Source organism: Ceratotherium simum, chromosome 1, assembly GCF_057802395.1.
Source record: "Ceratotherium simum simum isolate JZ-2026a chromosome 1, ASM5780239v1, whole genome shotgun sequence".
Lineage (NCBI taxonomy): Eukaryota > Metazoa > Chordata > Mammalia > Perissodactyla > Rhinocerotidae > Ceratotherium > Ceratotherium simum.
In genome coordinates, this window is record NC_141900.1 from 39864450 (window position 1) to 39889534 (window position 25085).

The window sequence follows — 25085 nt, forward strand, 5'->3', positions numbered from 1 at the left end:
CACAGCCGTACGAGGTAATTTTGCCACACAGTTATCAAGGAGCCCTAGGTGAGCTGGCCGCCTCGCTTGCCACAGCGCACCCATCGTATTGTAGAAAGAATGTTGGGGGTGCTATACAAAAAGAATTGAGAGGTTTGGCTTCCTGTTGGACTGGCACTAACGTGACTTGCAATTTGGTGGATATTATGTAATCTCTCTACTTCTTTACTTCTAGCCATAAGAAAAGCCAGATGCACTTTTGTTGGTGTTCGTCATTTATTTACGGTTCTGCTTATGATATAATTAGGGATTTTCTTTTACCAGATATGTAGACTTTTTGAAATATCTGGAGTCTAGAGCACACAGTACACAGCTTTGTGAAACACAGTGCCTACGAGAAGTTTCCCGTGGTACACAACAGCCACAGAGCTGCCCTGAAGCACAGAGCCATTATTGGCATACTCGGTACCTATCCTGGGCTGGTCAGACAAAACATTCTGGATGCGAAGCACCTGTTAAGAAAAGATTGTTTGTTAGTATACTATATGAGCAAACAGCCCTCAGTGACGTTTTCCTTCGCAAATACTCCAGGACTGATATATTTCTCAGAAATCCAAAAGCTAAAATCCATATATCCATCTTCAATCATTTTTTACTTCTTCTGATGAAAGTATTAATGTGCTGATGATATCTATGCAGTCAAGTGGACTAGTTATCTCACATTAGCCAAATTCCTCAACAGATGGTTTACACAATTTTAATAGTTCAGGCATCTCCTATAGAAGGAGGTAAGAACCAGTGGATGCTTTTGTCTATTGAGCAAACGGTGTTCCTCTATGGGAAGGGTCTTGCCTTTGACTGGGCCTACAGCATGGGGAGGGAAACACGGGACAAAATGATGAAGGGACACCCAGTTAGCAAGCCAACCTAACCTCGCAACCAGTAGGATGGTAGTCATCCCAGCTGGAGACCCTCTCATGCCCACGAAGTGGCTAGGAAGCATAAAGAATGCATACTTTGGAATTCAATCTGACACATCACTGCCTAGTATTGTTATTGATCCCCAGGATTAACACACTTTAGTTTGCTAATCAGCAAATATATAAGTGCTCAGGTTTCCAAATAGCCTGGATGAAGTTCACTTAAACAGGACATGATAGGAATTAAAGAAAACCTATTAGAAATTGACGAGTCATGAGTCTATACCGACATCTCTTATTAGAATAGAGTTTAGTTGACTTTTGTTTTTTTTTTTATCTTAAGGAAGATCCTACAACTTCATCTCAGGTTTGTTACATGAAAATACTCAAGCTTGGAATTCATGTAGAAAACATTAGCCTCAACCAAAAGTAAAGGGTGTCAGTGAGTGTGAAGAAAGAACTCTTATCTAAAATAAACAAATAGTTAAACTTAAAAATAGAGACATGAAAAAGATCCTAAACAGTTTTCAAATCATCCTATGGATCGTATTTTCATTTTCTTATAGCAGATGTTGTCGGCCATTTATAGAAAAGTTCTGTGTATCACTTTTGGGGCCACGTATCTGAGGCAAGGGTAGCTTGCTAGCTTAGGGTAATAATTCAGGCTCTAGGCTCAGGCTGGACTTTTGTTTCCTTTTATATTTTTGGGTTTTTTTTTTTTTTAAGAATCTATGATTAACATGTTAATAAGAGAAACAAACTTTTTTTGTTTTTTTTTTTAACTGAAGAACAGCAATATAGGAAGCAGAAATAACTATATGTTCTAATTTACCTACTGGGCCAATGACCAGGCTAGGGTTTGAATGTCAATTTCCCAACTCCCCAAAATTAGATTGAAATGTGATATCCTTCTTCAAATCTTACCTTCTCAATGAGGCCTACCCTGACCTCTGTATTAAATAATAGGATCTGCCCACAACCCTGTTCACAGCAATCCTGATCCTCTTTACTATTATACTTTTTTTCCCATAGAACTTACCACCTTCAAACTTACTATATAATTTACTTATTTCTTACGCTTATTGTTCATTGTCTGTTCCCCCTCCCTAAGAACAGGGATCCTTGTATGTTTTGTTGTCTGATATATCCTAAGCATTAGAACAAAGTCCGGTGCATTATAAGTGCTCAGTAAAGTTTTGTGAATAAATCTCTGAGTATGTGTGCCAAGAATTTATATCTATGTTTAAATTCACTAGAGATTTTTTTATTCTTAAACTCAATGATATAGAAAATGCAATACTTTATGCCATTGTTTTTAATGCCATATAAAATTCAATGGCATATGCTGTTGTTTTAGAAGAGATTTTTAAATAACACAAATAACACCTTTAAAATGAGACATTCTTCAACATTATCATATATATTAGAACCTTGCTGGCCAAAACTAATTTTGTTTTGAGACTACAGTCATTTAAACCCTTTCATTTCAGCTTCACATTGGGTAGTGTGAAAGAAGATGGTCCCATATATGACTGTCCCTTTGCCTAGCTTGAGGGCCTGCTCAGAGCCTAAATCCTGACTGGAAATATGACATGGCAATCTGGGTCAATATAAATATTCAAGCTCATATTTTCCCATCATTCCCAAGAGCAAGTATAGCCCTTGCAAGGATGAGACATTTGTCTAGCAATGATGTTAAATTGGCACCAGGTGACCTGAAAGGGTTAATGGGCCAGATCTCCCCATCCTGCCCAAATCTCTACTCTTTCCACGTATAGAATTTGTTCAGTTCTAGAACATCACATGCGACCAACTAAATTCCCCCAAGTCACCTCAATAAATCGTTTGTTCTTGCAGCTTTGCCTGTGAGCTCAGAGAAGTATAGGAACTTACCTCTGACCCTGGAGGATCCTGAGGGTTATACATCAGCAGCTTCATGACATTAGGATGGCATCCTGCCCAAATATCTCCCGTGTCAGGATCAACACTTAGGTTATCCACTAAGGTGCCCAACTGTATTACCTTCCAACAAAGAGGAAGTAGTGAAGATGTTGTTTCCACTTTCTTCCCTACCCCTTCTTCCTCCCACCAGCTCCTTTTGGCTCCTGAAATTGATTTTTTTGTTGTTGTTGTTTTTTTGAGCAAGATTAGCCCTGAGCTAACATCTGTTGCCAATCCTCTCTTTTTGCTGAGGAAGATTGGCCCTGGGCTAACATCTGTGCCCATCTTCCTCTACGTTATGTGGGAAGCCACCACAGCATGGCTTGACAAGCGGTGCATAGGTCTGCATCCGGGATCTGAACCCGTGAACCCCGGGCTGCCATAGTGGAGCGCACAAACTTAACCGCTATGCCACTGGGCTGGCCCCTGAAATTGATATTTTTAAGGGGCTTTGCTACTGAAGTTTTGAATTGCAAGCATAATCTCACTTATATTCTTCTAAAATAGTCATGTTTCCTTCATTCAAGGAGCACATTCCTAGGTCAAGTGTGGGAGCTAATGTTAAGAGGCCATGTTGGGTGGGCAAGCCAGGGTACTTTTACCTTCAGTGGAGTTAAATCCCAGTTATCATGTTTTTTCATTACATGAATGTTCTTATCCATTATATCAGCTACATAGATATACCTTTGAAGTAAACAACGTTTATATTTAAGCAAGTAATAATGAGAAACGATACTAACATTTATTCTGGAGAAGACGTATAAAAATTCACAATAGTTCAAAGTGCCACTGCAATGCTTTTTGAAACCACAATTAAAAAAAGATAATGGAGTGGTATTTTTAATATTCTTGAAATGCTTTAAATAAGCTTGAATATGAGATATGGCTATAAAGTAATGAAACTGATGTTTCTAGGTGGTATATAGGTGTAGTCTCATTACCTAGGAGTCACAATTTATTCTTTAAATTGAATGGAGGTAAGTGGACCTCTCATAAGGCCAAAAGAGTCTATACTTCCAAAAACTAGAGCTTGGAAAGATGTATTAGATGACCACGAAGCTCAATCACAATCATTTTTAAAAAAAGAAAAACACTTAGAGTTGTTTTCCACAGGGGTCATCTCTATTCATTATCTCAGATCTACATATTAACACTCATGATACTTTTCTTTTATAAAAACCTTCCATTTTTAAACACTTTAAAAGAGTATTTCTCATAAAATTTCATGCTGCATAAAATAGTGTTTTCTCATAGAAAAGTCTGCTGTAGTATACCAGTAAGTCTGAAACGTACACAATTGCACTGCCCAATCTAAGTTGGGCCTCCATCTCTAATAAGAACTTTTGGGTAACTAAACAGAATAAAAAACATAAGGGGCAGAGGTATTGTGCATTTATTCTCTTTTTTAGTGTGTTAGGTAAGTGTGTTTCTAGAGTCACATAAGAATTTGGAACAAGGACTTTATATCCTTGAGTCCAAACCCCTCACTTCAGTGGCGGGAGCCTGAAGTGCAAGACGGCAAATGGTTTGCTTCAGATCACACATTTAGAGTGAATGCTGGCCACATCTGATCCCTCCACACCTATACTGACTACTTAAGTCTAGGCAAGTAACCACCTCTTAAGGGAAGAAGTCCACTAAAATGTGAAGGGCAAAGGGTAGAGAAACTACAAAAGAGCTTACTTCTTATCTGGTGAGATTGTGATGCCATTGGCAGAACTAAATCCTTTGGCCACCACTTTGACCTCTCTTGGAGTATAGAAAAGAACATACGTCCAGTGAAGATCCATGACCATCTCAAAAAATAGTGCCAAGAAGAAGTTGGTAGAATAGCGGTCTCTGGTGGCGTAGAACTGTTCTGGTCCGACAACCACAATGTCATTCACACTAAAGTGGAAAAAAAAACAGAGAGAGAAACCTGTGGAATATTTAAATATCCTGATTGTTGTCAAAACCACTAAATCTCTACAAAGACCAATAAGTTCATCAATTTGAAAAAGTATACATGAACTAGTATGGATCAAAGAATCCCACAGAAAGTACATGATTTTTCATTGTCCTGAAGGTTTTTCTTTCAGCCATTTGTTATTTTCACTTCTCCCTTCTGTAGAAGTCAGCAAAAACAAATGTACAAATAAGTGTCAAACTCCAAATCTGTTGATTTGTAAATGTTAAATAATGGTTATCTGTGGTGGTCATAGTGCAGTTCACCAATAGTTGGTTCTCCGCCTTCTAGAATTAGGCTTCTCCATGCCCTTGATGTTAGGCACAACATGTGACTTGCTTTGCCTAGTGAAATGAAGTGAGGTATGTGGCTTCTGGATGGAAGACTTTAAGAGCCAGTAGGTGATCCACCATGCTTCCCTCACTCTTCCACAGTAACCAGCAACTTCCCTGATGATAGAGAGTGTGATCCTCCTAGAGCCCTACATGAGGACAATATAAAACTCAGTCCCTGAATCATCTACATTGAATGTGTAGTACAAGTGAGAGAACAAAACAAAACTTTGTGGTTTTAAGCCACTTAAGATGTTAGGGTTTTTCTTTTCTGTTATTGTAGCATAACCCAGTCCATTCTGACCTTTATATTTTCTCTGAGTAGGTGGGATTATGAGTGCTATTCTTTCTTATTTATGCCCTTCAATACTATTAAAATTGTTAAATGAAGCAAGTCTTACTCTTACAGCAGTAAAAAACAATAAAGTCATTTCCATATTGGAAAAGAAAAAAAGAGACAGTGACTTGAAAAAAATGATAAACATTTTTATATTAAGTTTAGGGAAGAAACATCTGGGTGAATCAGGAAATACTTTGAGGTTTTGATATACAATGACTTTCCCAATGTTATTGGGCCACTTATCTTTTGGGTCTCAACTTAAGCATTCCTTCCTCTAAAAAGTATTGCCTGACACCACAGATTAAGTTAAATCCCTCACAACTTGTTTCCATAGCACCTTGTTCTACTGCTTGAATTGCTTGGTCAATGTGTGTATCAGGGCACCTCTCAAGTGCTCTTTAGATCCTCAAAGCCTCACCCACCCTGTTCCAGCTGGCACTGCTTCAACTAACTCTGCATGGGATCTGACAGCCTTTCCCCAGTGCCACCTTACAATGCCTTACTTCACGTCTGTTATGGGCCTCTTGCTCCCACCTCTGGGCTCCTGTGTTGGCGTCAAAGCACAGGATATCACCAGACTTGATTTGCACATGCACAATCGGGAACGTGCAGGAGTTAATACCCCTTGAGGCAAACCTTTGACTAACGGGAGATGGGGCTGGTGAATAAACTTCTCCCTTTCTTTTCTTGGCCAGACTGTCCTGAAATCAGGCATATGCTGCTTATTGGAGGACAATCCCATGATTTCAAGCAGTCGATTGCACTTAGCAGTGGCTGGCTTGATAATACATTTGCTATAGACTCTCCCTCATATTAGTTTGTTAGGGTGGCTGTAACAAAGTACTACAAACGGGGTGGCTTAAGACAACGGAAATTTATTGTCTCACAATTCTGGAGAAGAGAAGCCCAAAATCAAGGTGTTGACAAAGACATACTCCCTTTGAAGGTTCTATGGGAGGATCTTTCCTTGCCTCTTCCAGCTTCTGGTAGTCCCAGGTGTTCCTTGGCTTGTAGATGCATCACTCCAATCTCACTCTCCATCTTCACATGCATTCTCCCTGGATGTCTGTCTGTCTACTTATAAGGACCCCAGTCATATTGGATTAAGGGCCTACCCTGCTCCAATATAACTTCTTCTTAACTAGTTTCATCTGCAATGATCCCATTTCCAAGTAAGGTCATGTTCTAAGGTATCTGGGGTTAAAATTTCAACATATCTTTTTGAGGGGACACAATTCAACCCATAACAACCCCCCTTTCCCTGCAGCCTTAGGCTGGACTATCACTCCTGCATCCTGGGATGGTACTCCCTAATAAAGTAGTTGTGTATCGAGTGTTCTTTCAGGCTGTGCTTTCTGAGGAACTCTTCCCATGAGGTCATACGTTATTGCATTTGATCCTCACAATCACCCGTTAGGTAAGTCAGGCCAATGAGAGAATCCTCATTTTGCCAAGGAAATTGAAGCACAGGTTAAGTGATTTGTCTACAGTTTCTCAGTCACCCCATGGCAGTCCTGGTCCCCACTGGGCCAGAACCCAGCACAATGCATTGTGGGAAGAGTTCAATTACTTTAACTTCTCTCACTTCTTTTGCCCTCTGCTTTTGTTGCCCCCAGATACTACGGGGAGAAATTCATACATGATGTTGAGAAAGAGAACAAATGAGAGAAGGTGAACTTCCTTCCTTTTCTTCTATTCTTCTATCCCACGGAAAGATTAACCTCTACTGTTTTGGAACCAGTGTTTCAGAGTTGAGTCCATTTTATAAAAGACAAACTCTTCATTGTTTATTACAGCCTTGAGACAGGCAACCTATCCACTAAAAAACTTACTATTTTTCTCAACACAGTAAGAAAGATGTTCATCACTGCGATTGAGAGCCTCGCTTTGAATTCAGATGGATCTAGGTTTACATTCTGGTTCTGCCGCTTACAAATTACGTAACTTGGGCAAGTTACTTAACCCCAAATTTCTCTAAGTCTCAGTCTATTCATGCCTATTACTAAAGGCTATTGTGAGAATGAAATTAAGTATTTTGGCACAGTGCCTGGCACATAGTCAATGCTTAGTAGAGGTGAATTTTTGTATGTGCTCAGAGGCTTTTTTCAAATTCTACTTTAAAGCTCTGATGGGACAAAGGAATGGCCCATCTGGAGGCTGGTTATAACACCCAGTAGGTGCAGCTCTCAGAACACAGCCTACGAGGACAACTAGAAAAGGGCGTAGGTATTTCAAGAGAGCCTGATAGCGGGTATTGCCTTGCTGTGGTACAGAGGATGGAATTAGAGCTGGGAATCTAATTGAGAGCCTTTACAGGATTATAATGCTTTCAGAAAGTTGGAAAATATAAGGATATTCAATACTGAATACAACAATTTCCAGCGAGGTGCTGGGCAGTGTCACCATGGGAACCTTTAGAAAGCTTTAGAAAAAAACGCTACAAAACAAAAGTTGAAGAAAGCCTGCTGAAACAAAGAAAACAAAGCACACAGCAGAGGTTCACAACAAATAGAAGTGTAAAATACTTTAATTCCATACCTTTTGAGAAGTTCGTGTTGTATAGTTTTCAAGTGTATCAGGGAACGTTGTTGTTCCTCAAATTTAAATATCTCCACAGTGGACTTCAAGTCGGGATGATTCACAACATAAAGATACACAGTGTGGTCTAAAGCAGAAAAAGGCATAATTTCCAAGAAGTTTACTTCTATTGCAACTGTGATTCGACTTGGTGCAGAACTTGGTCACATCCAAGGATTTTTCTCGTCCATCTTGCATTTGATCCCACAGCCCACCTGATACGTAAGTCAGACAAATCCAGGATCCCCATTTTATTGAAGAAATTGAGACTCAGAAGGTTAATGACTTGTCAGCAATTTCACCACCACCAAGTGGCAGAGCCAATCACAATCTCTTCAGCCTCACCTGCATACCCTCTCTAACAGAACTACAACGTGCATAAACACCCGGATGTGGTTTCTCAGGTGGCTCTTCAACAAGAGAAGTGGGTGCAAGAAAACAAAGCTTTGTTGAGAATTCTTTCCCATGAGAATTGCCTACGTTGCAACACACTCAAGAAATATCAGAGCTGTGTAAATATCTTAAATTAAGCCACATTTTCCAACTAGAGAATGAGCTTCTGATATAAGTCAGCTACCTGAGGTTGCAACAACAGTATATTTAGTGAACCCAATCGACATGGAATGTAAATATGAATGCTAGAGAAAACAGACTAGCCAATTCTGGGTATCAGCAACCTCAAGAATGTTCACATAATCTGTTTTCATATTGGAATGCCAACTGCTGTGAACAGGATTGAGGGTAGTTATCTGGCTTCTGAGAGTACTATCTTCTGACTTTTTAGGAGCTCTAGGTCCAGTGAGCTCTAGAGTTTTAAAGGGCCTGGCCCCATCCTCCCATTGCAGGACTGATCTGCGTTCATCTCCCCCCTTCCTTCCTTTCTTGATGAGGTTTTAGTGACTGAATTCTTTCACTTAGGATAATTTTTACAAGGTTCATCCATGTTGCAGCAGGCATCAGTACTTCATTCCTTTTTATTGCCATATAACATTCCATTGTATAAATATACCACCTTTTGTTTATGCATTCATCAGTTGATGGGAATTTGGGTTATTTTTACCTTTGGGTTATTAGGAGTAATGCTGCTGTGAATATTCCTGTACAAGTTTTTGTGTGGACCTATGTTTTCAATTCTCTTAGCCATGTACCAAGGAATGGAGTTTCTGGATCATGTCGTGACTATGTTTAACATTTTGAAGAACTGCTGAACTGCTTTCCAAAGTGGCTGTACCATTTTACAATCCCACCAGCAAAGTGTGAGAGTTCCAATTTCTCCATATCCTTGTCAACATTTATTATTGTCTGTCTTTTTTATTATAGCCATCCTAGCGGGTGTGAAGTGGAATCTCATTAAAGTTTTGATTTTCGTTTCCCTAATGAGTAAGGATATTGCGTATCTTTTCATGTGTTTATTGGCCACCTGTATATCTCTTTGGAAAGATGCCTACTGAGATCCTTTGTCCATTTTTTTTGTGTGTGAGGAAGATCAGCCCTGTGCTAACATCTGCCAATGCTCCTCTTTTTTTTTTTTTGGCTGAGGAAGACTGGCCCTGGGCTAACATCCATGCCCATCTTCCTCCACTTTATATGGGATGCCACCACAGCATGGCTTGCCAAGCAGTGCATCGGTGCGCGCCCAGAATCCAAACTGGCGCACCCCGGGCCGCCGCAGCAGAGTGCGCGCACTTAACCACTTGTGCCACCGGGCCAGCCTCCTTTGTCCATTTCTTAATTGGGTTATTTGTCTTTTTGTTGCTGGGTCATAAGAATTATTTACATATTCTGGATACAAGCCTTTTACCAGATATAAGATTTACAAATACTTTCTCTCAGTCTTTGGTTGTTTCTTCACTTTCTTCATGATGTCTTTTGAAATAGGAAGCCTTTAATTTTGATGAAGTCTAATTTACCTATTGTTTTATTTTGTTATGTTTTTTAGTGTCACACAATTATTTTCAAAGGGCCTTTAGTTTATAGGTTAGATTTCTGAGAACAATATCCAAACCGGTTTTGTTGGTCAAATGAGAAGAAAAAGGAGTAGGAGAAAGAGGGAGCAATCTCGTTCTAGTCTTCCTTCTTTAATGTGACGTTTAAAAGTATTTTGATACACATTTATTATCTTACAAATATACATCTTTATGGTAAAATAACATCTTCCCTCCTTTCACATACATGTTGAGTAGCTGGGGATAAGTGGTTTGTATTTCCCTCTCATTCTTAAGCATTCATACTTTACCTTTGTCAATGAAAGTGCTGATTCCATGTGGATTGAATGATGCTTTGTCAAAATCATCACTCATCTTTAGCGCCTGGACCTTTGGGTTTTTCTCATTCAGATCCATCAAGAAGATTTTCCCTAGCTCATCTGGTGCCAAGTCTGGCATGCCCGGATATCTCAATCCCTTGAAAAAATAAAGAATAAGTATGCACACATATACATATCAAAACATTTTCATATGGAAGTTAAAATCTCAAAGCCTAACAAAAATGTTCAAAGCTCTAAATTTCTTTTAGATTTCTGGGATTTTCCCTCTGTCAACTGTTGCCATTATCTGATCTGAGGGATTACCAATGTCACCTAAGCCATTGAGAATGGGAATGGGAATATGGGAAGAATCCATAACCAATTTTATATACAGAGAGAAGGGGTTAAGCCAAAAGGCATAATGCAAGAGACTAGACTTTGTTACTCTGTTTAATTCCCTTGGTTAAAATGCATGATTTCTAAGATTCTTTCCAGTCATGATAGTCTACAACCACCCTTTCTCAAAGCAGAGAGAAAGGGTGTATGGTTTCATTGTACTGCTCGCATCTCTACACCCATTATATTATGTAGTGAAAAACAGTAGAATCAGCCAAGAATTAACATAGGGGAACCAGTCTTGTAGAGTTGACTATTTCTCGCCTATTTTGTTCCTATAGCTATGTCTGAAAATGTGGACATGAATCCTTTTCTCCAAATATTCAAAAATTTCATTCCAATAACTTAGACAGTGGCTCTTTCTACTGGAAGGACCCGGGGTTTATCAACCAATAATAGGCATCCTGAATGTATTGGGCCTTTGCTGCATCCCAGATCATCGTGTCAAACCTTGGGGTTGGTTTATTCTACATCAATTACAAAACTCAGCCCACTTCCTCCCCATATGCCTCCCCCATCACGCAGATATATATCAATATAAACAATATAAACAACCTTGTATCTTTACTTGCACCCTCATTTCCATTTATAGTCAATTTAAATTCTCTCCTTCCTACTTTACCTTTCCTCTCTGTCTCTCTCCCTCTCCCCTCCCTTTCATCTAAACAAACACCCATACACACACACTTACTACTACTACTACTATTCTTGGCCCTTCCACTGTCCCCCACCCCACCCCTGGGAAAGTCAGTCTTCAGCTCCAAACAGTCCCACCTATATCTTCAAGTTTTTCTTAGAGCAGTTCTTCTATGTCTAAATCTTATCAGAAACCCCTGGTTTCCCCAAGACAACGCTGGCACTGCTGAAGCCCATCGGAGGAGGTGCTATTCCCTCCTTCTCCTTAAGTTCACCACGGCTGGAGGAGAGATCAGCATGCCCCAGCCACAAACTTCTGCTTCCAGACCTGGAATCTGTCATCATCAATCAACAGCTTGTCTTCTAAGGAAAACATACCGTTTGCTTACTGCTTCCTTATCAAATTCCCTGCCAACTCTTTTTTCCCTGGTCTACCTCTTATAGAGGGCTAGTCTAAAGTCAGGTTGAAAAACTCCACTACAAAGTTATCATCCCAACTTCAACCAGGCATTCAATACTGTTTATCAATCATTTTGTTCATTCTAATAGGTAATCTGTTGCATTTCTCCAAGTATCTATTCTAATTTATTTCATTGTCTTCCAGAGCCCACATCTTCTTCTTCTTTATTCTCAATGGATGACTTTATCTGCCATTTCTCTGAAAAAAACCCCTTGCCATTCAACATGAATTTCCTCTGATTCCCTCCTTTCTGTCTCAGTAACTTTTCAATTTTTTGAATAAAATTCAACTTTTATCAATTCTCTTCCTTTCTCTCTCTTTTCTTAAGGATAGAGTACCCCTCTTCTGTTCTTAAGTTAACTCCGCCACCTGTATATTTGGTTCCCTGTTCTCCAGGGACTGTCTTTAGAAATTACATCCTCTCTCTCTTGCTTTACCACTCATTTTTCACCAATGCCCTCTTCTTTTGCCTGAAAAATTGTTCATTTCTCCTCCCTTGAAACAAATCTTCTCCTAACTTTACTACTTCTTCAAACATGCATTTATCTCGCCTTCCTCTCACTGTCAAATTTCTTATAAACATCACTTGATCTGGTTGCCTGACTTGAATTTCTCCAACTCTCAATTCCCTGAAATCAGTATTTGACCAGTTTGTAGAAAAGACAAGTAATATGTCTCTATAAAGGTCAGATTAATGACCTCTAAAATATTTTATTTGATAACTCCTCTACCTTTCCTTAGCTGTATCTCTGTGCCATTTGACACTGTGGCATAATGCTTTATTTCTTGTCAAAAGTCAAAATTAGAATTTCCAGATAGACTTCCTACTTCCTTCCTGCCTCTTCCTCATTCTGTCCTCACTCATCCTTCTTTCCCTATTGCTCTATACTTTTCTCTTGGAGATCTTATTCATAAGGTTTCAGGTATTTCTTCTATACCAGTGATTCAAATCTGCACATTTAAATGGAACCTCTCTCCAGAGCCCTCACTTGCATTCCCAACTTCTTCCTAAGGGCAGCTCAAAGTCAAATGGTCAAAACCAAAATGAACATTCTCTCCTTGAATCCTTTTCTTCTCGTTTGTATCTATTATTCTTGGTTAAGGGCATCACTGTTCTCCCCAATATCAGGCCATAAAATTCAGTCTTCAAGTCTACCCTTTCCCCACAGTCAATCTGTCACTGATCCCAGTAGCTTAGATAATGGTAGCATTGGAAAAAAAAGTGTGACAGACATCTAATCCTTCCCTGTTCACCTGAGGAAAACTAAGCTTAGAGACACAAATTACCTACATCACTCAGATCATTAATTGCACAGCCTCTTTCTGCCACACCATAAAGAAAGGGTTGACAGTAGAGATTATTGCTCCAGAAGGCAGCTCAAGGCACAACCAGAGGAAGTACATTGGTAGCTTGGGCATTTGAGGGCACTGTCAGCTTGCAGAAAGACTGGATGCTCTAGAAATGGAAATAATTTGATAGGGAAATAAGTGGGGCATTGCAAACAAACTTGGTTTAGATTAAGTGCTATGATGAATGAAACACTTCTAATAAATGGCTCCACACTCACCTGGTTTTCTGTTTAAGGCAGTTGGGTAAGAATTTGTGGCAAGTGATTGCAAGCAATTCTTTTGATACCATTCACCACTGAAAATGGTGAACATCACTGGAGGTGCGGGCATCTTATTTTCCCTAACAGACTACAGGTATCTGCGGACAGGCACTGAAATCCTCCACTGCGCTCATTCACCAGTACGTGCATTCAGTAAATATTCCAGCACCTGTGTATGCCACATAGCATGTTAGGTGCTGAGCAAGGCAACGAACACTCCAAAGTCCTGGCCTCAGGGAGTTTGAAATGCAGGGAGGCAGCACCAAGCAAGCACATCAGATACGCTGTGGTATGTAACAGCCTAAAAACAGGGAACGTGAGGGATCACAGAAGAGGCATCTCACCCAGAAAGAGAGTGTCAGGGAAGAACTTCCTGAGGAATTAAAGGGCCACCACAGTGAAGCCTCACAGAAAACTAGGAGTTAGCCAGTAACGTGTGCAGAAGGGAATAATCTTGCAGGCAAAGAGAAGCATGCCAAGTCCCAAAGAAGGAAGCCAATAGCCTGCTTGTCACCTCTAAACAGACTAAAAATATCTATCATATACAGAATCACTCTCCAAATCAGCAGCTTCCAAACCTGTTCCAGGATGGCAAGAAAGGGCGATAGGAGAAACCAAGAATAAGGACTTAAATTTATTACAGTGTAGAAAGATTAACAATAAGGAAAGAACATCATCTTTAGCCTCTAAGTATGAGTCAGTTTACAAAAAAAACTCCATTATTTAAAGCTTCATGTTAACATTTCTCATGGAATTATTTGTGACGAAAATCTCTACCTTATGTATAGCGATAATTCAGCACTTTTAGTTCCAGTGAAAATAGAAAAGAAGCATACAGTAGGAACTACAAATATTATTTCCTAACAGCTAAGAAGTCTCCTAGCTATAGAATAGTCGATTATTTGTCATAACATTGAAAATCTAAACTGACAATAGAAAATTTAAGTTAACAAAGAAAAAGCTTTTCTAGACAGCTTTGTTTTACCTTTGGTTTTGGAGGAAAACTAAAGAAATAAAAGCCCGCCCACCTCCCCACCCCCACACATACCACCACAAGTAGCAATTTAAAATCCAAATGAAACCCTGACTATTCTGTGCATACTTAAGAATTTAGAAATTCAGGCCATTAAGGGTTATTACACATGCCCCTTTTTTGGCCAAAAATATATAGATTTATTTATTTATTTTTGTGAGGAAGATCAGCCCTGAGCTAACATCCGTGCTAATCCTCCTCTGTTTGCTGAGGGGGACTGGCTCTGAGCTAACATCTATTGCCAATCCTCCTCCTTTTTTTTTTCCCCCCAAAGCCCCAGTAGATAGTTGTATGTCATAGTTGTACATCCTTCTAATTGCTGTATGTGGGACGCGGCCTCAGCATGGCCGGAGAAGAGGTGCGACCGTGCGCGCCCGGGATCCGATCCCGGGCCGCCAGTAGCCGAGCATGCGAACTTAAGCGCTAAGCCACGGGGCCGGCCCCCAAAATATATAGATTTAAAAATTCATGTTATTTGGTAGTATTTTATTTGCCAAGATGGAATATTAGGACAGGCAATTCCAGCAATCAGAATTCACATTGAAAATGTAGTCAAACCACTTTTTCAAAATCTTAGGTCCCATTCCAAATTGCAACTGATTTAATAAATACATGATAATTTTCAACATCTTCACAACATATACATTTTAATTTCTTGAAATTCAATCCTTCGCATAGCTTCCTGATCATTCCAAACCTGTGAAGGTGGTATTGTGAATAGAATGTAGGCTCTCTACTTCTCTTAGAAAGAGCTGGAAGGAATGGCAGGGAATACAACAAGGAAAATGCTCAGGGTCTTGAATCGAGTGACATGGTTAACATTTGGTTCATAAACACTTACTGAACGCAAAACACAGGCAGGCATGGCAAGAGGAATACTAGTTAGTGACAAGATGACTACCAGAAGCTGTGGCCCAGCCAAACAAGGCAGTGATGGACAGCAATAGAACAAATCTGGAGACTAGTGTAAGAATCAATCAGAAATCAATATGCATTTACTGAGAACCTACTGAGTATGCAACTGCCCACAGGGAGCTGCCCACCCTGGGGCAGGCAAGACTGGGCATTCCTGTGGTGTCCTGATTAGCCCTCTGGAATCCTCTTTTGGCTTTTTTAGTTGACTAGTTTACCTACAGGTAAGATGAGCGTTTAGGGGTCCATCTGGCAGCTCTAGTCAGCAACATTAATGTACTATCTATATAATTATTGACACGAGCATCTGAAGGGCATGGAAAATACTCACACTGGAGATAAAAGCCAGCCCACTAGGAAGTACATCAATATCTTCAGAGCCATGTTCTGCAAAAGAAGTGGAGGATCAGAAAGATGCACGTATAAAGACTTAAAAAATAAATCTCACAGTCAAAACTTGGAACTTCTTTTGGAAATTACATTGACTTTTTCAACTATTTACTGAGAAAACTAAATCAACTTTCAGGAATCCCACAGGCATGCTACTCTGCAATAAAACCCGAGTCAGACTTCTCAAACGCTAATTTCTTTTTTTAGAATTCCATTTCAGGAGAAAAAGGCAAATAACTAAAAAATAAACTCATATCCTAGACTTATTCTTTAAATAACAACTTCTAGAGTCTGTCTTGAGAGATTCAGCGTCATTCTCCATACAAGACTGATCTACAGACCAAAGGATAACATTTGGAAAGTCATCATTGTGAAGGTCTCTTAAAGGCCTCTCTGCCAAGCATTTCTCTTCTTCCAACTTGTTGCTGAGGCTTAAAAATCTATCAATATCCAATCATATTGGGAAATTATTGAGTAATTGTACTCTGTTACAAAGTCCATCTTAGGATGGACTATTGAATATAAATGAATTTGAAAGAGTTTAGTCAGATATCTTTCCATGGAGAGCTGGTCTTGAGAATTTTTCCATGGAAAGAGGCATATAATAAGTTATGACTGAGAACAGGATGAAAAAGGGGCTTGCATGACTCCTAGTAGAGAAATAGAGCCACATATGATGTTATCCCAAGCAGGCAGGACTGAGGGTGAAGGCAATGGTTATACAGTGTGGCAAACTGTATTTTATAAATATGGTAGAACCAATATGTATCACAGCCACATGCCCTTCTTAAAATGTGATATTCATACTCTTCTATCAAGAAGTAAGTCTATATTCTCTCCCTTTGAACCTGGGTGGACCTTTGTAACTGCTCTGACAAATAGAATGAGGTGGAAGTGATGCCACATGACATACAAGGTAAAGTCATGGTCATAGCTTCTGCTGGTGCTCTTTCTCTCTCTCTCTCAAGGAATGTACCTCGGGAGCCCGAAATCTGAAGATGAGAAGTCTGGCTACTTTGAAGCTACAGAGGAGACACTATAGACAGACTACTCAAGGTAGAGAGAGGAATTAAGGAGGAGTCTCAGATGACTTCAGCTCCAGCCTTTGAGTCAATCTAGCTGATGCAACTGGAACAGAGGTGAGCTGTCTCCACTAAGCCCTGACAAAATTGCAAATTCATTGTCAGTTTAAGTCACTAAGTTTTGGGGTGGTTTGTTACAGAACTATAGCAATTGGAACATGTCGGAAAATGGTTATCTAGGGTAACGGGTTACCAGTGTGTCAAAAGGCAATGGGGAGGATAGAGGAAATACATAAAAGTGGGACAAAACCAAAGAAAATGCAAATTTGAATCAACAGAATAATGAGCTGCAGGCACTGAAAACTAGAGAACAGGGAAAGATTTAATTATATTCACTATACTGAAGGTTGAAACTAATCCCCAACTAGTAATCTGAAAATTAAATTAATAAGAACTTCCCATTTTCTAAGCATTCCAGTTAATCAAGATTTACCTATATATGATATCTTGATGGCCTCAAAGATTTAGTGCTATTTCCACATGGAGTAACATAGACATTAGGAGAATCTAGCGAATTCAATCAAGCAATTTTAAAAATCACATTGAATAAGGTTGGTTAGTTTTTTGATGTTTCTCCTGCCTCTCTGAACACCTCTTCTTGGTTTTCTCTTGCTCTAATCTCCTTCCCACATCTGTCCCGAATGTGGATATTCTTCAGGCTCTGTCTGTCCTTGGGTCTTTCTCGTGGCAGAGCATCTATTCTACCTGTACAATCTATTCCAGTCCATGGCTTCAGCCTCCACCCACGTGCTCTTGACTTTCCAATCCCTAAGTCAAGTCCAAATCTTTCTCCCAAGTTCCAGACCTCTGTATTCACCTGTATATTGGACATTTCTACCCAGCTTTTTCATTTCTCATGTTTAACAGGTCTCACACTGATCTGAATATTTCCCCCTTGAACCTACTCTACTTTCTATATTTCGATTTCAGTGGATAGCCTTGGAGTTATCTTTGATGCCTTACTTTTCCTTACTCCCCAAATCCAATTGATCACCAGTCATTCAAGCTCTAGAACTCCCTCCTGGATTTCCACAATAGCTTCCTAAGAGGTCAGTTTTGCTCCCTACAACCATTCTCTGCACTGCTGACAGTCATCTTTTTAAACTGCAAAGTTGACTTTGTCACTCCCCTGCTCAAAACCATCCAGAGGTTCAATAGGGCTGGTAATATAAATCCCAAGATCTTTGGCCTGGATCCCAAATCCTTCACATCTTGTCTCCAGTGTCAGTTCTTGTGGTTCCCACTCTCTACTCCGCATTCCAGCTGTGCTGCAGTACTTCTGTTAGTAGTTCCTGAAATGCACCAGACTTGTTCACCTGCATGCCTGAGCACATGCTTCTCCCCCGCTTCTTGGCAACTCACACCTTTCTCACGCCACCCTCACCTCTACTTGGCTGAGTATCACGGGCTCTTAGAGACGAGCTCAGGGGCCAACCCCTCAGCCTTTCCAACCTCTCTTGGTTCCAGCATCCATTTTATGTACTAATATGGTCACCTATGACTATCTCTACCATGACATTTTTCACACTTGGGCTGCAACCTTCTGTTCACTTGTTAATTTCCTACTAGACAGTAAACTTCCTGGGAACAAACTCAGGTTTTATTCAGTACTGTATCCTTGCACCCAATGTAATACCTGCCTTTTCACTATAAAAGCTCCTAATAAAAGCTGGTTGGCTGACTAAATAAGATACCAAGAAACCATTTTAGTTTCGTGAACTTTGTCTTGTCTTGAGGTTAAACTATTGACAAGTGAGTGTTAATTTCTAAGTACAAGATATCCTGAATTTTGTGCTCTCTGCTTTGGTCCTTTCATCTTCCAACCACTAGTTCATGTATTGCCTATGACACCATTAACCTGCCTCAATAATTCACCTACAACAGGAGTAGGCATTTTCCAGAGGTGTTGTGCTTGTTTTTCTTAACTTGCTCCATCTAGAGCAAAGGGAAGCTGGTGCTTTGCACTCATATGTGAAAAAGAAATACCAGCGGATTGCACAGTATTCCATCTCCTTATTCCCCGCCCCCTACCTACACTGCACCCGCATGATGGCCCAGTGCACCTCAACAACAGTAACACCTGTGGGAGTAAGAGCCCCCAGGACACCCTTCCCTGAGTCCTTCCCACATACTCATTAGCCTGTGCACAACTATCATTAAAACCCCACTGCTAAATCTAAAATCAGTCTTATGAATAGATGTCTACTACTTTTTAACCTGTCAACTCTACTACTTGGGTTAACTTCATTTCTTTGGCCTTCAATCATTCCCTACAGGTACCCTGAGAAAGGGTCACACCAAAACATTGCTATCTATTAATATTATCATCATTTCACATCTTGGAGAGAAGTTTCTGACAGCCAACTAAGAAAACAAATGGAACCTACTGTGAAGTAGAAACATATCTTGGAGACACGGGAAGCTGCAGGAGGGGAAAAGGGTTGGAGGGGAAGATAGGAAGCCGTCAAATACAATGGCTGTCTACTTGATAATCTTGCCAAGGGCAAGCCCTAATAAAGCTATTCATATTTCAAGTGGAACTTTGATTAGATGCCACAGGCAGCCAAATAACTTCCTGGTTAAAACAACCCTTGACTCTCAAAGCCTTGGAAAAAAGATAAACTTAATGCAAAAAGATCTATGAGATATGATTTCTAGAGGTTAGAATTTTTTTACCTTTCATCCTTTCTTCCCAGAAGGAGTACTGGGGAAGGAAAACAAAAAGAGGAAGAGCTCCTTCCACATAAAATTCACCACAAAAGTCTAGGTCTTGAGGAAAACACAAATCGGAATTTTTCCCCAGCTCTGTTACTGCCTACCACACCCTGCCTAAAATCCGTTAGTGGTTGCCATTGCTTCATAAAGCCTCTCCCTCATCAAATAGTTGGGTCTTGTGAGTATTACCTCATTAGTGATCTTTACTTAATGGAGTAATATTTTACTCCAGCCTGGCTTGTTTTGGTCAGCCCTATTTATTAATATTTTACCTTCTTGTGTCTCGGATTTTCTATTTTCTGCTGCCGTCGTACTCTCCTGAAGCTTCCATAATAAAAATGTGTTGTCAGTAGAAAAGAAAGCCAGTGTTACACAACAGAGAGTACAAAGGCTAGAAGAGAACCATGCTGGCTCATAATCTGGGCCTGTCACCCTCCAGTTCTTGACCTCTGGGCAAGTAACTTCATTCTTCTGTGTGTCAGTTTCCTAATCTGCAAAGACAGCCAGCAGCACCCACCTTACAGGTCAGCTGTGACGATGATGCAGATGTTTGCAATGGACTCAGCAGAACACTCATAGATACTAGGCCTTTGATAAGGCAGTATTATTATATTTATATGTATATCAGTATTGTCCTATTGACAAATGACCACAACCATTCTAATCTGTTTAGTTCTCCAAATATAAAATGCAAATATGCCAATAGCATGAGAAGTAACATGGCATTTTTTTCTTCTGCTCTCAGCCAGCTTCCAACAACGTAAGTCATTCTCTTCAAAATATTTGGAGAATCATAATGTTGCCTATACTTTACAATATTAGTTCTGGTTTTAGCTTCTCAAACCTGTTTGAATGACACAATCTGAGAGTTGGGTTAGACTTTGGCAATCATTTAGTCTAATTACTCCTCAAAAGTACTTGGCAGGCTCATATCTTTTGAAAGATACATGTGTAGTAAATATGAATATTACTCCATAAAACAGTAAACAAATGAGTGAACATTATATTTCCTTATTTTTTAAATCAAATTAAATTTGACCCTGAGCCCACCTTCTACTAAATTGGAGGGAAATTCAATCTGAGTCATTACTGGCTCTCTCTGCCAGGGTTGTGCAAATATTGCAGGTGGTGGGTGTTAAAACCAAGTAGAATATTCAGGGAGGTCCATCTGACCTTTATTCTACACCAGTCACCACTGAATTACTCACTGCTAAGCCCATGTGGTCCTCTTAATTTAGACAATTCTGCCACATCCATGTCACGCATGGGCACATGATCTTTGCTCAGGCTGGGACAAACAGGAGAAAGGATCCAGTCTCCCTAAAGACACCTTGTAGCCATTCCTTCTGAGGTCTTGCTCCTCCTCCACAAAGCTGTCAGGCAGTAGGGCAAGGGTCCCTGTTATTCAAAAAAATCCACATATTCTCATCCCTTCTCCATCAGGATCCCTTGAAGGAGCTCAGGCTTTTGGAAACAAAAGTCAGGAAAAAGTTTGTCTTCAGCTCTTGCTCTCTAGCCGGCGGCACAAACCTCCTCTAAGACTAGGGAGCACAAGGGCCAGGCTACCTTTTTTAGAAATTGAGAGGAAAAAAAGACAGAAAACCAAAATCAAAAATAAACTATGCTGTCATCCTGTCACCTACTAATAAATAAGTCACAGTCCTTGACCCTAGGGAGTTTACGTCCTGATAGTGAGGAAGAGAACACTGTTAGCCATAGAGTAAAGCGTGGGATAGGTGTCATAAGTAAATCAGGGTTTCAGAGTGCTGTGAGAGTTCGGAGGTAGCAGACGACTTTGCAGCTGATTTCAGCAAGCAGAGATGAAAGAATCAGTGGAGGGAATGTCATGAGCAAAGGCGAGAAAGTGAAAGAACACATTCCCAGAACAGCAAACAGAATCTAGCTAGAATTTTTTTTCTAGTAGCAGTGTCGGGGAGAACGGGAGGCTTGGAGCCTCCGAATAAGCAGTGGTGGCAGTAATGAACAGGTGAGATCAGCCCTGTGTGGGGGCACAGAGGAGCCTGATGCCAACGTGTCTTATGTGAAACAATGAGGGACAAGGGGGAAACAAATGTTTCCTGGATTTTGAACTGAGTCTCTTTGAGAATGGGGGTACCATGCATAGGAGAAGTCTAGAGAAGAGTTGGTCATGGGTGGAGGTACGAGGGAGGAAATGACAGAAACATAAAAAGGATTTCGGACTGGAAAAGAAGGCCTGCAGTTTGAGAGGTTGGGGATCTGGCTACGGATTTTTGATTAATTTTTTAAAGACATCTCAGTAGGCTGTGAAGTTCTTGAGAGTAAGGGCTGAGCCATATTCCTCTTGGTACTTGTAGATAAATTTTGAAGGAATTAACACTTGAAGCCAAGAATGTCATCAAGGAAAAGGAAGAAGAAAGCAAGAAGTAAAATAGGCAACAGAAGAAGACAGAGAGAGGAGTGAAATATCACAGAAGGGGCAGGAGGAGAGCTCAGTGAGGGTTGGCTAAGGAATAGTCAATGACATTCTTCAATTGATGGAGAGACATCAGTAAGGAAAAGGACTGAGAAAAAGCCACAGATTTTGACATTTGTGAGACCCCTTGGCAACCTGGGATGAGGTAGCTGGGGTAACGAGGATGGGGCAGAAGCCCCGTAGGAGGGTTTAAGGAGTAGCAGGGAATTAAATGAGTTGGCAGGCTCAGTTAGGTGGATGGTGACCAAGAAATTGTGCTGGCCCCTTTGGTACTGTCACATACGTACCAAGTCCCTCAACAAGGTGGCAGTTCTGGGGTTCTACTGGCTCCACTTCTCGAGATGCATTAACTCTTTGTCTGAGAAGACAAAAACACTGGAGGTCAATGCACAACATGCAAAATCAGTGTCTAAACATGGTCTTTATCACCTTCACATTTGTTAACCCTCTTTCTCATCATTTATGAATGATATAACAAGTAGACATCTCCTTTTACCTACATTTATTTACATAACGTGAACATTATGTGGGCAATATGCCTGTAACAGCTAACCGCCCCCAGTTGTTGTTGAAAGACTAAAATGCGATTACACATGGATAACACATTGCTGTCCAAATAAGTGATACTGTTTAATAGTATGAGTAACTGGATAGTGTTATTAATTTAAATGTACAGAATAGTATTATTTAATTTGCCAAAGTATTGTCTATTATACCTCTGCACTGTGGCTCCCCTTGATCCCTTAAAGTCTTGCCTTTTGACCCTACCCCCTCCCCAAACTGCTTTCCCAAAATTCAACAGGATTTCCTAATAGCTAAACCCTGTAGCTTTTGCTTTTTTCTAAATACCAGTGAAACATTCTTCTAAATACCAGGGGTACCTTTACATTTTTATTAAATTGTATTCAGGAAGACTCTAGACTTAGATTTATCTTACTGTCCCTTTAGAAAAACACACCTTAGATCTACTTTATCATTATTATTTTTTACCATTCTCTCAGTTGGGTGCACTGGGAGCAAATGTTACAATAAACACACTCCAACTGAACTAGAAAGTATTACCTAAAGGCCTTAGGCTCCTCAGTAGATTCAGGATGTGAACCTCTGAGGAGGCCAGCTTCTACCTAGAGAAATAAATAAAAACAACCCAAAGACAACTGAAGCCAACTTTAGATCCACTCAGAAATGCATACCATCACCTAACATGTCTTTTTTCTAGCCCAGTATTGACTTTTGCTGAGATATTTCTGGAATGGCTGTCACCAGATCTGCCACTTCCAGAGGTCGCATACCTACAGAATACCAGTTACCACCTGCAGGGTTCATCTCCTTTCCCTGCTGTCTGACCATTTCTTCCAATCTGGGATGAGTTCTGTAACCCAGTATGCCTCAACATTTAACCGGTCTTGGGCAACGTCTGAGTCAGTTATAAACATCGGGCTGGAAGCCTGGTTCCCTCCCTCAAGTCCAGCGCTTCCAACAGAGTTAGTTTTTTCAGGAGCATAACGCTGAGGGTGACCTGGGAAAGGGGGGCGTGACTTTCAGAAAATAAATCGGGGCATTTCCACACTACCATTTTAGGAAAGGCAAGCAGTCAGCTCACTTTCCACATCAGTGCTTCTCAGGGGATGGATTGCTGGGCGGGATTGAGGAGTGAGGGTCCAAAGCTGCTCCCTGCTGCCCGCCAGGAAGGCGGCACGCGGCAGCCCTTGACCTAACTTGGAAGAGTAGACAAAGAGAGCCAAGGACGCCCCCATCAAGATGCCAACTCACCTAAACGCCACTAATCTCTCCCCGATTAGGGCCAGGGCAGCCCCCAGCAGGGTCAGCACCACCAGCTTCCCCATGGTCTCGAGTGCCCAGCGAAGACGCACGGGCGCAGAGCACTTGTGGAGGGCGCAGCGGGCAGGCTCCCGGCTCCGCCCCCTGACTGGTGCCCGCCCTGCCCGCCAGCACCTTCGGGACGCTGCGGCTGGGGTCAATGTCTCTGGGCCCCGCCCCCTGGCTGGTGCCCGCCCTGCCCACTGGCACCTTCGGGGCGCTGCGACTGTGGTCAGGGTCTCCCGGCCCCGCCCCCGGGGTCAAGGCCACCTTGGCGCTCGTGATTCAAAGCTACCTTTACGCAAGAGATTAAAGGCCACATTTACCTGCGAGGTTGCAGGAAACCTTGACTTGCGGGATTCCTTTTTTCAACGTACAGAGGGAGCCCGGAGCCGTGGGTTAAGTTCTGGTGTTGTCTTGGCAGCATTGGCAAGAACACAGCCGTTGGTGGGACGAAAGAGTGAGTTTGCTTCTAAAAGCTGCGGAATTCTACCTCGGCTCCTCAAATGGACTGAAGAGGATACTGAAGAGGCGGGGGAGCAGGGGTAGCCAGGGTTCAGAGCCGGAAACCGCGTGTTTCTGGAAGACAGGACGGGAGATAAGACGGAGAATTGATCCTGAGACACTGGGAGGAGTGATAAACGAACATAATGGAAGCGAAGAGTTTAACTCACCCTTCGCTAAGATTTGGGGCACAGGACGCTATCTCCGGACCTTCATGCCCTGCCTCAGAATGCTGAATGTGGTGGGTGCCAGTTCAGTTTGTTGACTGGGTGGATTTGTAAATATCAGTATCTGCCTCCATCGTTGATGGGATAAAGAAAACTCGAAAGAAGTGAAGGAAAAGAAATAACTAGAATAGGCGACAAGAAGAAGAGCACAGTAGGGGGGAAGGAAAATAGTTTCTTTGGGAGATTAGACTTTCAAAAGACTCCCTGATCCTTCTTTCTTCTGGGTCTTCAGTTCCTGCCAGGCAAGAATGCACTTTCCCCTCTCATAATGAAGACCAGGTTGGAGGGAGAGGAGCTGAAAATGGGGAAGACTTGCCGAGTTTGAGCAGAGCCAAGTGGCATCTTCAACCATGATCTGTTTTTGTTTACCAAAAAAAAAAAGAAAGAGTTCTACTGAGTTCGACTGAGTAAATAAATGTTGAGAGAACAGGATTTGCCAAACCTGGAGATGTTAAGAAAAGAAAAGATGGTGCCCGACCTATGGAATACATAATTACAGTATGAATACATAATTATGGTATAACAAAGCTTACCACTTACGCAGCACCTGCTACGTGCCTTGCAT

At 41.1% G+C, this 25085-nt stretch overlaps 1 protein-coding gene across 1 annotated transcript; it reads right to left on the minus strand.

The window, feature by feature from the left end:
- Positions 1–243: 243 nt before the first annotated feature.
- Positions 244–23828, minus strand: PON3 (paraoxonase 3). Its single transcript, XM_004431366.3, has 9 exons — positions 23742–23828; positions 22256–22326; positions 15658–15713; positions 10271–10436; positions 7996–8122; positions 4524–4727; positions 3443–3524; positions 2793–2921; positions 244–491 (listed from the first exon to the last, which is right to left on the minus strand). The coding sequence occupies exons 1-9, from the start codon at positions 23813–23815 to the stop codon at positions 333–335; spliced, it is 1068 nt and encodes a 355-aa protein (XP_004431423.1). The 5' UTR covers positions 23816–23828; the 3' UTR covers positions 244–332.
- Between the last annotated feature and the right edge of the window lie 1257 nt (positions 23829–25085).

Excerpts from the sequence above, each read along its gene's own strand:
- PON3 (XM_004431366.3), bottom strand. The coding sequence starts at position 23,815 with ATGGGGAAGCTGGTGGTGCTGACCCTGCTGGGGGCTGCCCTGGCCCTA. Across the intron at positions 10,437-15,657 it reads GGCTGGCTTTTATCTCCAGT|GGATTGAGATATCCGGGCAT; the intron begins GTGAGTATTTTC and ends TATTTTTTCAAG. Across the intron at positions 3,525-4,523 it reads ACAATCTCACCAGATAAGAA|GTATATCTATGTAGCTGATA; the intron begins GTAAGCTCTTTT and ends TTTACTTCAAAG.